This window comes from Oreochromis niloticus, linkage group LG22 (assembly GCF_001858045.2).
Source record: "Oreochromis niloticus isolate F11D_XX linkage group LG22, O_niloticus_UMD_NMBU, whole genome shotgun sequence".
Lineage (NCBI taxonomy): Eukaryota > Metazoa > Chordata > Actinopteri > Cichliformes > Cichlidae > Oreochromis > Oreochromis niloticus.
This window is the reverse complement of record NC_031985.2, coordinates 23,735,767-23,748,602: the sequence shown is the minus strand read 5'-3', so window position 1 is coordinate 23,748,602 and position 12,836 is coordinate 23,735,767. Positions and strand designations below refer to the sequence as shown.

At 37.5% G+C, this 12,836-nt stretch overlaps 2 protein-coding genes across 2 annotated transcripts; both read right to left on the bottom strand.

Moving 5' to 3' along the window:
* Positions 1-2,738: 2,738 nt before the first annotated feature.
* LOC100696404 (galactose-specific lectin nattectin-like) lies at positions 2,739-4,825 on the bottom strand. Its single transcript, XM_003457281.4, has 2 exons — positions 4,715-4,825; positions 2,739-3,297 (listed from the first exon to the last, which is right to left on the bottom strand). Exons 1-2 carry the CDS (start codon positions 4,800-4,802, stop codon positions 2,870-2,872), a joined length of 516 nt encoding a protein of 171 aa, XP_003457329.1. The 5' UTR covers positions 4,803-4,825; the 3' UTR covers positions 2,739-2,869.
* A 2,178-nt stretch (positions 4,826-7,003) lies between these two features.
* LOC100689969 (ladderlectin-like) lies at positions 7,004-11,216 on the bottom strand. The gene is made up of 2 exons (XM_025902475.1): positions 10,775-11,216; positions 7,004-7,645 (listed from the first exon to the last, which is right to left on the bottom strand). The coding sequence occupies exons 1-2, from the start codon at positions 10,860-10,862 to the stop codon at positions 7,227-7,229; spliced, it is 507 nt and encodes a 168-aa protein (XP_025758260.1). The 5' UTR covers positions 10,863-11,216; the 3' UTR covers positions 7,004-7,226.
* Positions 11,217-12,836: the final 1,620 nt, after the last annotated feature.

The following is a 12,836-nucleotide window of genomic DNA, read 5'->3' as shown; positions in this document are numbered from 1 at the left end:
TGAATAAACTCAATAAATAAATTAAACAGGGGAAATAGAAGTTTGTGAGGTTTTACAGTACATGAAATTTTTTTTTAATAACAGTAAATGCACAGAAATAAATTGATTATGGCAGGCCATCTTACTGTCAATAAAAAACTGAACCACCAAAACAAAACATTTTGTTTTCTTTGTTGTTTTTAAACGTGCTATGAGACATTTGTATTACAGTTAAAATCAGAGATTAACTGTGATGTGTCTGAAATGTGACATGATATTCGAATGTAAACTATAATGTATTTGTACAAACAGTGTTTCTAAAGGCAGTAGAGTTTTAAGCAAATTTTAAAGCTAAAAGACATTTTAGGAAAGTTTGACCTTATAGAAAAGGTCAGAGGTCCAAAGTAATGTGATATTTAGAATCCCCACATATCATTTTCTCACTGTCTATATCCTGTCAATACAAACAATGGCAGTATGAAACATAGTTTTAATAAAAAGGTCTATATAGAATTATTTCCACTTTGACCTTCAGATCAATCTATTAGGCTTCGTACGGGTGCTTGAAATCCTTGAAAATACTTGAATTTTAATATTATATTTTCAAGGTTTGATAAGTGCTTGAATTTCAGATGTGGCGCTTAAAGGTGCTTGAAACTGTAACTTTATTTCACTCACCACAAATAACTATCTGATTGAATAGTTTTCTTATCAGATGGAGAAATAAAAAGAGTTGACAACGCGGAGACTCCAGCAACAATTAAAAGTAATGAGAAACAACTTTATTACGTGACCTCGTTCCGGCTTGTGGCCTTCATCAGGGTCATTGTAAAATGTGAAACAGTTTGTGTTTAAATAAAAGACAAGAAACTGAAATAATTTTTCAAATGGACCAATCACACCTTCACAAATAAACCAGCTGACCAACTGATATTTAACGACATTTAACGAGGTGGTATTGGCTATTTGGTTAATTGAAGATTGAAAGGGGGAGGGAGAAAAATTAAAAAAAATAAAAATAAAAATAAAAAATGGGGAAAAAAATTTAAAAAATGAATATCCCCACATGTCTTAACATGATACATACTCAAAATCACACAGAAAAATGCAAATACGTTAATAAAAAAACAAAAAGATAAAAATTTATATAAGTACAAGAACATTAAAAGAGGGAGACAATGCCAAAATCTAGTTAAAAACATAAAAACACAAAAGGTACATTTCACAGAAACTCATTAATAGAAAAATCCTCATTCATGCCTCTCCGGTGTAAACTCTGTAAACGACATATCTAGAATGCTTTTGATAAAATTAATATCAGCACCTCTGTGACTGGGTTCAATTTCTATAAAAAATAAAGGTGAATTCTAATGTTTTTCATTAAAATGTTTTGCAACAGGACTGGTTAAATTCTCTTACTTCTCGAACTTCTGTGTTCATGAATTCGAGCTTTAAGAGGGCTGGATGTTTCTCCTATATACATTTTATTACATGGGCAATGTTTCATTTATTTATTTATTACATTTTTAGTTCTACAAGTGTTGCTGGAGGCTCCGAGTTGTTATACTTATCCATGCACATTGGAAGCAGGTGAAGTTGTGCCAGAAATGTTGCTATCAGATAAAATGAGTATAAGAGTAAAATTTCTCCGCCCTGGCTGCCTTGAACCTCTGCATGTCTGTTTCAATTTGTGATCCCGCCCCTCCCCCGGACAGTTGGGGATGAGTGCACTAACTTGCCTGGAGGTTGCTGTTTTAATGAGTGTTTGATGGAAAATTGTGAAGTTTGCGCTCTCGAGTCCTAGTAAATAATTTTCGAGGATGTGTATCTTACACATGCTAATTTTTAAAATTATCATTATTAGTTTGCTAGCTAGCAAACTTGCGGGATAAATTATTGAAATGCACTGAGTGAGATACAGTACGGCAGCGCTATTATAGCAGTTAGTTATGGCATGGTGATTTATTGATCGTGCTGTTGTGATGGATCACTAGAGGGCTCCACTCACACCCAATGTGGAGGTAAGCACAGATGACACGGAAACTCTCAGTAACATTCAATACTTAGCAGTAGCAGTAATGTGAGTTACTTCCCTGGAGTGAAAGGTTTAAACGTTAGCCTGATACATAACTAGGCAACTTAAGGCTTAAGGCTTTCTGATAAAGGCTAAAAGCGAAGTTGTCACCAAGTAATTAGGATACTCTTTCTATTTTTGTGTATTGCTACACCTAAGGGGTAAATAATGGTAATATGAAGGACTAATCCATATGTGCACGAAAAATACACACTTTTTGGTTTGTTTTTGTAAGTTTATCTTCGTGAAGTTTATGCAAATGCAATAAAGCAGCCTCTTTAGGTGTATTCCTCCATTTGCGTTTGGGTCCTACATAGCCATACCATGACACTTTCCAAGATTGTGTTAAACATTCTGGTTACATAGTCCACTCCCCTCTCTTCTAGACAGCTCTGTACTTGGTATGGGTATGTTATCTGGACCAGGTGCCTTTCCACTCTTCATCTTCTTCAAAGAGAAGACTAGAAACCCAACTTCAGGGTTAACTTTGGATTTTCTGTACTGAGAAGGTGTATCAGTATTTACAAGAGTATATCACCAAGCTAAACTATATTTGAAATCTGTTACATTGATTTTTTCCTTGGTGTCAGTAAACTAAACACCACTAAGGCTGCAGCAGAAGGGAGAAAAAACAAAAGTACAACATACCTTTTGACAATATAATGTATTTTTTTTCTTTCTTTACTTATTTATTGCTAGTTGTTGATTCCACATTTATGACAATCAAGGTCAATGGAATTTTGTGACTTTTGCACAATCACATAAAAATACAGATAACAAAAACAGTGCAGGTTAAATGTACATTTTTGTTTCGTTTTACGTTTTAGGACAGATTATTCGTGTTGCACAAACAGAAGGTAAAACTGTAGAACATGAGCAGTCATTCCACTTCTTTAAGTCGAAAGAGTTAATCTCACAACAGTGTTCAATTCCCTTCCAGTTGTCTGGCTGGTTTGGCAACCAGTAGACAAACCGAACTGCACAACCATCAGACCACATCCATCTGCCTTCTTTATAAAGGTCATTGAGTCCGATCCATGTGGTTCCTTCAGTGTGGTCAAAGTTCTTAATTAAGGTTCTGACAAAGTTCTGTTCCTCCTCGCTGTAGATGGACACCAGGTTGGCTCCCTGTGACACACAATAGAGCTCTGCATCAGCCCAGCTCATGTGTGCGGCGACATATTTGTAGCAGCGGCCATTGAAACTGTACCAGAACATGGGACAGTTTCCATGCAGTAGTTGAACTCTGTGGTCATCTGAAAAAAAAAGCACAGAAATAAAGCACCGAAATGTGCGCTGCTTTTCGTTCTGGTTACTACTGTTTATGTCAGAACCGGTGCCATAGTGGCACCGGATACCGGTACCCATCCCTAATCCTAACTGTGTCTGTGTCTTCTTGTTTTCCTAAGCTGTCATACACTTTGGATTCTAGCCAATCATTTTACCTTTGCAAGGATAGTAGGCGGGCCCAGGTACATACATTGTTTTAGAGCAGCTACAGATTAAAAATGCCCAAGGCAAAGCGGTCAAAAGTCTGGCTGTACGTCACGGCAAAAGTTGCAAACTCAGCAGCCTGCAACAAGTGCTTTAAGGTGATACTGTGATACTGTGCAAAGGAGGTAACACCTTGAATCTGACGACGAACCTGGCGACGCATAGCGTTTTTTTAAAAGCCGAGAAATGCACAGTTAGCAACATCCCCCAAGAACACGAAGAGGAGAGTCCTGGCCCCTAGCCCTGCCAGTGTAGCAGAAATGATGACGGATGATGATGGCAGCAGCAGCCGTTCTTCTCTGGGTCAGTAGCTTAATGTTGTTCGTGTGTAATTTACGTTGAGTACGCTAACCACGTTATTACATTAATGCATGTAAGGTGAACTAGCAAACACCGTCGTAGTTACATGCGGCTGTCTTCTTGTTTGATGGCAGACACTCCCTTCACCCTGGCCAAAAAGGCTAAAATGACCAAAGAAAAAGTGGAAAACAGCTAAACATGAGAGATTTTTGGACAAAGTTTGTGTTTTTTCCATTCTTTAAGCACCGGTTTGAGCACCGTTTAAGCACTGGCACTGTTTCAAAAGTACCGGTTTGGCACCGGTATCAGATAAAACCTAAATGATATCCATCCCTAGTTAGGATCGGGTGAAAAAGTAAGAGTTAAAGAGATCGTGTTTTTGCAGAAATAAAGCTGGTCAGCCGTCGTATCTCAAGGGTAACACCTGGTGACAGACTGTTTTCTTTGGTCTAGCTTTTACATCTTCATTGTTAAACCCGTGAACTATTCGCAGAGGTGTGGTTACATGTCTGTCATTTACAAATGAATATTATAAATAACTACCACTGTGAAAGTTAAAATGACTGTTACTGTGTACGCAGCTTCACTTTGTAAGAAGTCTATTATCTAACTTTATTCGTACTTATTTATAGCACCAAAATGAAAGATGAAAGTCTGTCCATCAATGTGAAATTTAAAATACACAGAGAAGAAAGTGGGGCTTATTATGGTTATTAGCAGGTCTTTATCACAACTCTATGATTTAGCAGAAGCCATCTGGTATGGGAAGAAAAAAAATCCATATTATAATCCTACACTAATACTTTTTGTATAACACTACCTGCTGAAACAAAAAACATTAGAAACATAATAAAACAGGATGATTACCAAGCTGTAGCTTCACTTTATTGCCATCAGAAGGAGACTCAGAAGGAGCACCCAGAGCCAGACCGAACAAGAAGAGGAGCAAGATCATGTTGGAGCTTTAAGTCTCAAAGATGATGAAGAGCTGCTGAAGCTTCTTTGTACAGGATTCGAGGCTGCTTTCTTTTATAGCTGCCTGAGAGGGTGTTTTAACTGCTGGTGTGACATCACCAGTCAGATGGACCAAAATTATACACTGTGAACAACTGTAAACATAAGCCAGGAAGAAAAAATGTAACAAATTCCAAAGAGATTAACAAAGGTTGTTTGTTTTTTGATGTGTATCTTATATTTATTGTTATCAGCATGATGACTAATCAAAACGAACTGACTAAACATAAGCCAGTAAAAAGGTAAAATTTACACGTGACTGTTTTTACTGTGCAATTATATTCTATTGTGTCATAAAAGGAATCGATTACTGAAACAGATCAGACCATCTACAGGAAGAGGAAAGAAAAAACTCCTCAGCTCCTCTAGTAAACACAGAGACAACAAACTCCCTCGAGCCCGATTTCTTTCTTTCTTTTTCTTTCTTAGAAAGAAAAGTAAATACAGTGTGAACTGCCAGCCATCTGAGATCTCTACAGACAGTGCTGTATGAGTATGGAATTATATTTATGTCATAACAAGCACACAAGCAAAAAAATAATCTGAGAAAATAATTTCTGCTCATGATGAGAAGCATACAGCAATTCATCGGAAGGAGAGTTCAATTAACTTACATAAAAATATGAAATGTGCTTAATTTGCTGCCTGTGAAACAGCTGTACACGTCTGGCTGCAGAGCTCCACTCACTGTGGGTTCAGGAAACAATGACACAATTACACTGTAAGACCCTCTACTAGGCTATATTAAATCACATCACTACTGATGTGTGACATAAGTAGAACAAACAAGATAATGCTTTCTGTCACGCTGACAGATGTGCACTGCTCAGGTGGGATCGGGATCCTAAGCCTGAACCTTTGGCACTGAAGATGAACACAAGACCCTCCAATAACCTGGGAGTATCACTTAAAACCTGTAATGTAAAATGTAGACTTAGATGATTTTTGTTTGTTTTTTAATTTTCAGCATATGAATAATACCATGCTAATATGTAACTACTATCTATGTTACACAGATATAAAACTAGAATAGAGTATCTAACATGTTATTTGTCATACACAAATGCTTCCAATAACACTCTTTTATATCTTAATGGATGTTAAAGCATCTGACATCAACAGCATTACACTGACTTTTTCTTCTGCTGCCCTCAAGTGGACATAATGTTCATAACAGGTACTTACATTCCAGCTGTGAAATGTAAAAAAAAAAAGAAAAGGTCTCTGTTACTGTTTTGTGAAAATTGTTAAGTCTCATTAGGCTGATTGTGCAGACAAACATGTGTGTTTGGATTCTGGCCACTCTGTCATGCACTGGTTATTTTTTATCATATTTTGATAGCAGGGTGTGTTAGAGACGCTGGCTGTAATGTCTTCCAAGCACTGATTTGCTGAACTGTTCTATCCTGGCCTTAAATAGTCCCAGAGCTCCTTATTTGAAAATTAAGAGTATTTTTAAAAATTCTTCCTTTTTTAAAAATAAATAAATAAAAGAAACCAAAACAATAATTTAAAAAAATGAAGGAGATGCAAACTGGCTGTTGCTGTGCAACACTTTCATTTTATTGATTTAAAGAGTGATACAAATAAACAAACAAACATATGATGAAAATATTTCTCTAACAGTGTATTAAAGAGACCACAAATTCTAGTACTTTAACTTAGTACTTCAGTGCCTTGTGTGCAGCAACAACATACTTTGGGGCTTTTAATTTCACAAGTAATGTGAAATTAAAACGATCACCTCTCCACTGCTGCCTTTATCTTCAGGGAGGACATGTGCACCTTTTGTCATCTATTTGAAGACTTTTAGTTTTTCTGGAGTGATTAAGCAACACGTGTGGTTTCCTTCTTTGTCTCTTTAAGTGAGCTTCAGTGATCTGTTGCTGCTGACAGGTGTAGTTAGAAAACCAAGCACTTTTTTTTTCCACAAAAACATGACTTGACTTGGCTGCATGTTATACAATAGTCTGTTTATACATATAACTACACAATAGAGGTACTGATCATTAAATTTCACATTTTGTTAATAACTCCTTTGGGCTTTTTTTTTTTTTTTTATCTTGAAAAGACCTCATGAAGCTTCTGTAACTAACAGTACAGTGAGCATGCAGCTTGATTATATAATCCAAATACTTCTTACCAGAACATGTTTGTTACCAAAATTATTTTACATTCTCAGTTTTCAGCTCATTAGGAGGCGTGTAAATTGATTAGTATGATTGATTAAGGCATTCATGTTAAAGTTCAGTGAATTGCTGTTTATATACAGACATAAAAGTTTACATTGATTCTGTATCGTGATGCCCCATGCATGTCACCATAGCATGTCCGTGCTGAATTAGTAATTAATTTTAATTAATTTCTAAGCACAAACTTTGTGTTTTACACAAACAGAGGCAAAACTAGAAGAGCATGGCCAGTCATTCCACTTCTTAACTGTATGATAGTTGTTTGTAACACAGTTCTCTTCTCCATCATTGTTTGGCTCGCCTGTTTTCCAGTTAAAAAAGCGTGCCACAGAGCCATCAGACCACATCCATCTGCCCTCTCTGTGGATGTCACTGAGTCCAATCCAAGTGGCTCTCTGAGCATGATCGAAGATCTCGATCAGGGATCTGACAAAGATCTCTTCCTCCATGTTGTGGATAGACACCAGGTTGGCTCCTTGTGACAAACAGTGGAACTCTGCATCAGACCAGCTCATTGGTGTAGCTACATACTTATAGCAGCGGCTGCTGAAACTCCACCAGAACGGGGGACAGTTTCCATGCTGCAGCTTCACTGCCCGGTCATCGGAAAAAGACAGAAACAAGAAGAGGAAAAAGATCATGATTTGTTTTTTAGTAACAGAAGAAACCTGATCTGTACTGCTCAGATCCTAAAGGTGAGACTTAGTGTCAGGCTGCTTTTCCGTAAAGAGAAAGAAACATTAGAAAGAAGCTGCATATTATCTTCTCTCCAACGGCTCCCTGCTAAATTGAGAATAAAAAAATTTAAAAACTACAATGAGTAAAAAAGGAAAAGAGGAGCTAGAATGTGGGACGAGTTTATAAAAGTATTTTTGGTCACATCTTATTAATATTAATCCGAATAATTGCAGTATCAAAAAACAGACCTGAGCTACAACAGAGAGGGCGATTAGTGTAGTTTTGTTTTTGGCAACAACAATAATAACCAGTCAGCCTCCCCCCTCCTTATTTCATGTTTTGGTTTGGTCCAGGTGCACGTGCTCCCAGCTGATGCTGAGCCTAGAACTGGACCTCAGCAGGAGAAAGAGACAGTAGGATGGGTCCGCTATAAGTAAGCTGTGTTTTTCAAAAAAGAAAATCAAAACAGGTGGAAATTAAACTCATAGTGAAGTCCATATGAAAGAAACTGCTTGTCTTTCCTAGTGTTAGTTGGCTTACTTCATTTCTAACAAAAGCCTCAGGACAGACGTATTATTTATTTATGAGATCATCGTTGAGCTTTTAGTCTTTTTTTTTTTTTTTTTTTGCAAAACCCATTCAGATGTGTTTGGGTAAAATTATCCACAACTCAAAGACAAAACTTAACTACTTACTGACACGTGTTGAGCTCTGGCCTTTTCCAGAGAACTTCACTGTTTGTTTGCCTGAGTATTTATTGTTTTATTATATTATAAAATCACATCATCAGCAAAATGCTAAACAGAATAGGTTACTATATCAGGAAGAGGAAATAGAAGTGTACAATCATTCTCAGTAAACAAATCTAAAACAAACCATGTGCACACTTTTTATTGCAGTAAACACATATAAATGAAGTGATTGTGGCCGGCCTGTTCAGAGTCAATAAAGAACGAAAGACCGTCTATGTAACTCTAAGAGTTACACACTTAATCTTTAATTTTTGTTTTTACTTTACCACTTTATCTACAGTATGTACAAATGTTTAAATGCCCTTGTGTCTATTTTAAATAAGCCAAACTAAACAAAACCATTGCAGTAAATAGACTTTTAAACTAAAGCAGATCATTACCACTGCTGTGCCACCTAGGCTGTCCTGCAGATATCCGACACTCATGTTGGGAGTTTGTGTGGCTTTCCATCCTAAAATGTGAAATCCAGCCTTAAAGCTTTCTTCATCAGATTCATCAGCTTTCTACAGCTCTCATCTTTACACCCACCATAAAAGTTTACTTAAGCGTTTTAAAATGACATTTCTGACAATGAAAGCTGATAGTTGAAAGCTCATGTCTATGTTTTTATAGTGACTCTACGTTGGCCTTCTATAACAAAAAAAGAGTGGAGAGCTCACGTTTTAAGATCTGATCTAAATGTTTCACTTTGCCAATGAAGGACCTTTATGATACAATTAAACTACAGCAAAGTCCAGATACTTAGGGTAGTATAATTTGGTGACCTGCAGAGAAGGTCTGAATTCAACAAGATATCATGCTTTACAAACTAATTTCCTTGAGCTGGTATAAAAAGTAAATTGGTGAGTTGAACTAATCAGCATCATCACTCTAAATATAAATTCATGTCTCTTACCCTTGATGTACATCCTAACATTGACCATGAACACCACAGCCTGCAGTGGAGCAGCCCAGCACAGTTCATCACTAAAAATAACATATGTTTCTACAGTTTGTTTTTCAAGACACTTCAGAAGAACATAGTTCAGCAGCACATCGTGTACAGATAAGCGAGCCGTCAGATGCCTTTATTTTCTTGTTACTTATAAAGTGTCTCTGTCAGTGGACTCAACACCAGGCTGCAGTACACAACAAATTAACTCATTCCCAGTAATACACATTCATCTGTCTATCAGATTGATTTGCTCATTAACTGAAGGAACCAGAACACAGTTATGGATCCTTCCAGCCCAAATAGTGCAGATTAAGTATTTTTCAGTTTCTAAGGGCAGTTCATCCGTGTTGCACAAACAGAAGCTAAATTGAGAGAACATTGGTAATCATTCCACTTCTTTAAGTTTGAATAGTTAGTGTGAACACAGTGTTCATTTGTTCCTGCGTTGTCTGGTTGTCCTGCATGCCAGTAGACAAAACTCACTGCACAACCATCGGACCACATCCATCTGCCTTCTTTATGGAGGTCACTGAGTCCAATCCAGGTGCGTCCCTCATCATGGTCAAAGTTCTTAATCAAAGATTTAACAAACTCCTCTTCCTCGTTGCTGTAGATAGACACCAGGTTGGCTCGCTGTGACACACAGTAGAGCTCTGCTTCAGCCCAGGTCATGTGTGTGGCCACATATTTGTAGCAGCGGCCATTGAAGCTGTACCAGAACATGGGACAGCTTTCTTGCAGTAGTTGAACTCTGTGGTCATCTGAAGAAGACACAGCAGTCAGAACTTGATTAAAAAGTAGGAATGAAAGGGATCATGTTTTTGTCAGTGTGACAGACTTTTTTCTTTGGTATTCTTTAGAGACGGCACATCAGACAAGCATGTCTGCACAGTTGACACTGTGAAAGTTAAAGCATGCAGAGAAGTAAGCTGCTCTTATTATGTTTACCAGCAAGTCATTATCATAACTCTGTGGTATAGCAGAACTAGTACTGTCAGCGTTAATCTCATTAAAATGACTTTAACGCCATAGCCGCATTAACGCGGGAAGGTGCAAGGTGTCAAAGTCTTAGCACGGTTAGCTCGTTAATGCATTAGTGCCATCCAGCCCCACGGATGGGGCGATCCGTGATAACTTGCTAACGGAGATTTGCCACGTTAATGCGGTTATGGCTTTAACGAGATTAACAAGAGTAGAACCCATCTGATATTGGGAATTTTGTAGAATTTTGTATCATTGACTCTGCTGAAATAGAAACATCAGAAATATGAACAACATGTTCTTGGAGTGAAATAAAAAAAAGACATAAATAAAGGAGAAATTAGAGAAAAGAGGAGTCAGAATATGAGACAGTTACCAAGTTGGAGCTTCACTTCATTTTCATCAGACGGAGACTCAGAAGGAGCACCCAGAGCCAGACCGAACAAGAAGAGGAGCAAGATCATGTTGGAGCTTTAAGTCTCAAAGTGTGATGAGGAGCTGCTGAAGCTTCTTTGTACAGGATGTTCAGATTTCTGCAGAGTTGAAGCTGCTTTCTTTTATAGCTGAGTGAGAGTGTGTTTTCACTGCTGGTGTGACATCATTGGCCACATGGACCAAAGTTTTCCATTGTACACAATAACACTAAACAGAAGCCAGAAAAAAACATCACATGCCAAAAAGTTAATAGTTGTTGAACAGTCACGTTTTCTTGGTACTTCCAGGAGAACGTGACTGTTTTTGATGTAAGTCTATGTTAATGGTTTGATCAAAGGCCTTTTCAGCATAATGATTAAAGAAAGACGACAGTTGTAACAGGAAGGAGCAAGTAGAGCTGCTCTCATAAACAAAGACAGAACATTCACACACGCTCATACTTCAGTTGATGCATGAGACAGCAACTTGGGGTTATTATCTTGGCCAAGGATATTTAGCACGTAGACTGGAGCAGCCAGGGATCAAACTAGACCCTTCCAATTAGTAAATCACCACCTGCTCCACCACCTGAGCTACAGCCACCCAAAGTAGCTATATGTATATAAAATTCCCCACTTGCCCCTGTTATCTCCGACTGTTATCCACTGACCTGCACTTTTCTAATGTTCACGGCTCTTTGTGAATTTAGCCAACTGAATTCAACAAGATATAAACAGATATTTCTCAAACTAATTTCCTTGAGACCATAAAGCTGGTATAAAAGGTAATTTGGTGAGTTGAACTAATCAGTATCATCACTTTAAATATAAATTCATGTCTCTTACCCTTGATGTACATCCTAACATTGACCATGAACACCACAGAACTGCAGTGGAGCAGCCCAGCACAGTTCATCACTATAAACTAGTTTAGCCTGAACAAAACTGCCTGTTATAGTATTTTCATGCAACCTCTGAATAGCAAAAAAACCCCCCAAAACATATGTTTCTGCAGTTTGTTTTTCAAGCCACTTCAGAAGAACATAGTTCAGCAGCACATCGTGTACAGATAAGCGAGCCGTCAGATGTCTTATTTTCTTCTTACCGAGCAAGTGTCTCTGTCAGTAGACTCACCACCAGGCTGCAGTACACAATAAATTCATTCATTCCTAGTAATACACATTCATCTGTCTATCAGACTGAATTGCTCGTCAACTGAAGGAACCAGATCACAGTTATGGATCCTTCAAGCCCACTTTAACCACTGGTTATGGTTAAAGTCTCTCTTGCCACCTCCAGAGTCCCTGATATTGGCCGTAAATCTATTGCTCCAGTTCTCTTATGAAAAAAAAAAAGAAAAGATAAGAAAAAATCCATAGATGCAAGTATATAAAATAATAATAATTATAACTACTGAAGTTAAGTCAAATGAGAGAAAAACACTGGGAATATTTAACATAAGCTTGAAAAAGGCCATAGTTGGACATCTATTGTATCATAAAAGGCCTTATCAACATAATAATTAATCAAACTTACAGGTCAGAGGTAGAACAGTAAGAGAAAAGGAGAAACTGCTGAGCTGCTCCAGTAAACAAAGACTGAATAAACCCCCTCCTCCTCTCCATGCAAGAGGATTCCTTTCTTCCAGTGAACCCACTTATACACTCCTTAAAATAAATAAATTAAATAAAATAACATTTATGGTAGCACTGAAGAATCACAGTATAAGTCATTTCAATGTCACAAACATCAGTTCCTAAAGTTTATCTGCTAATATGTCAATTTAGGAAGCATAAATATTGTGAATCCATTTCACATGCTTTGGTGCAAATGACACTGACAACTGGAAAAAGATCATCAAGAAGGGAGTGATTTTACAAACCGTTGCTCTCTTCTAGTCCTTTCTTACTGATTTTCTCTAGTTTTGCTTTTATTTTTGGAGTCCTTATCACTACTGGCAGCTACAGTGGCTAACAGTGGCTAAAAGCCCATTTAGGTTGCAAAAGTAGACCAGTTGCTGTATAC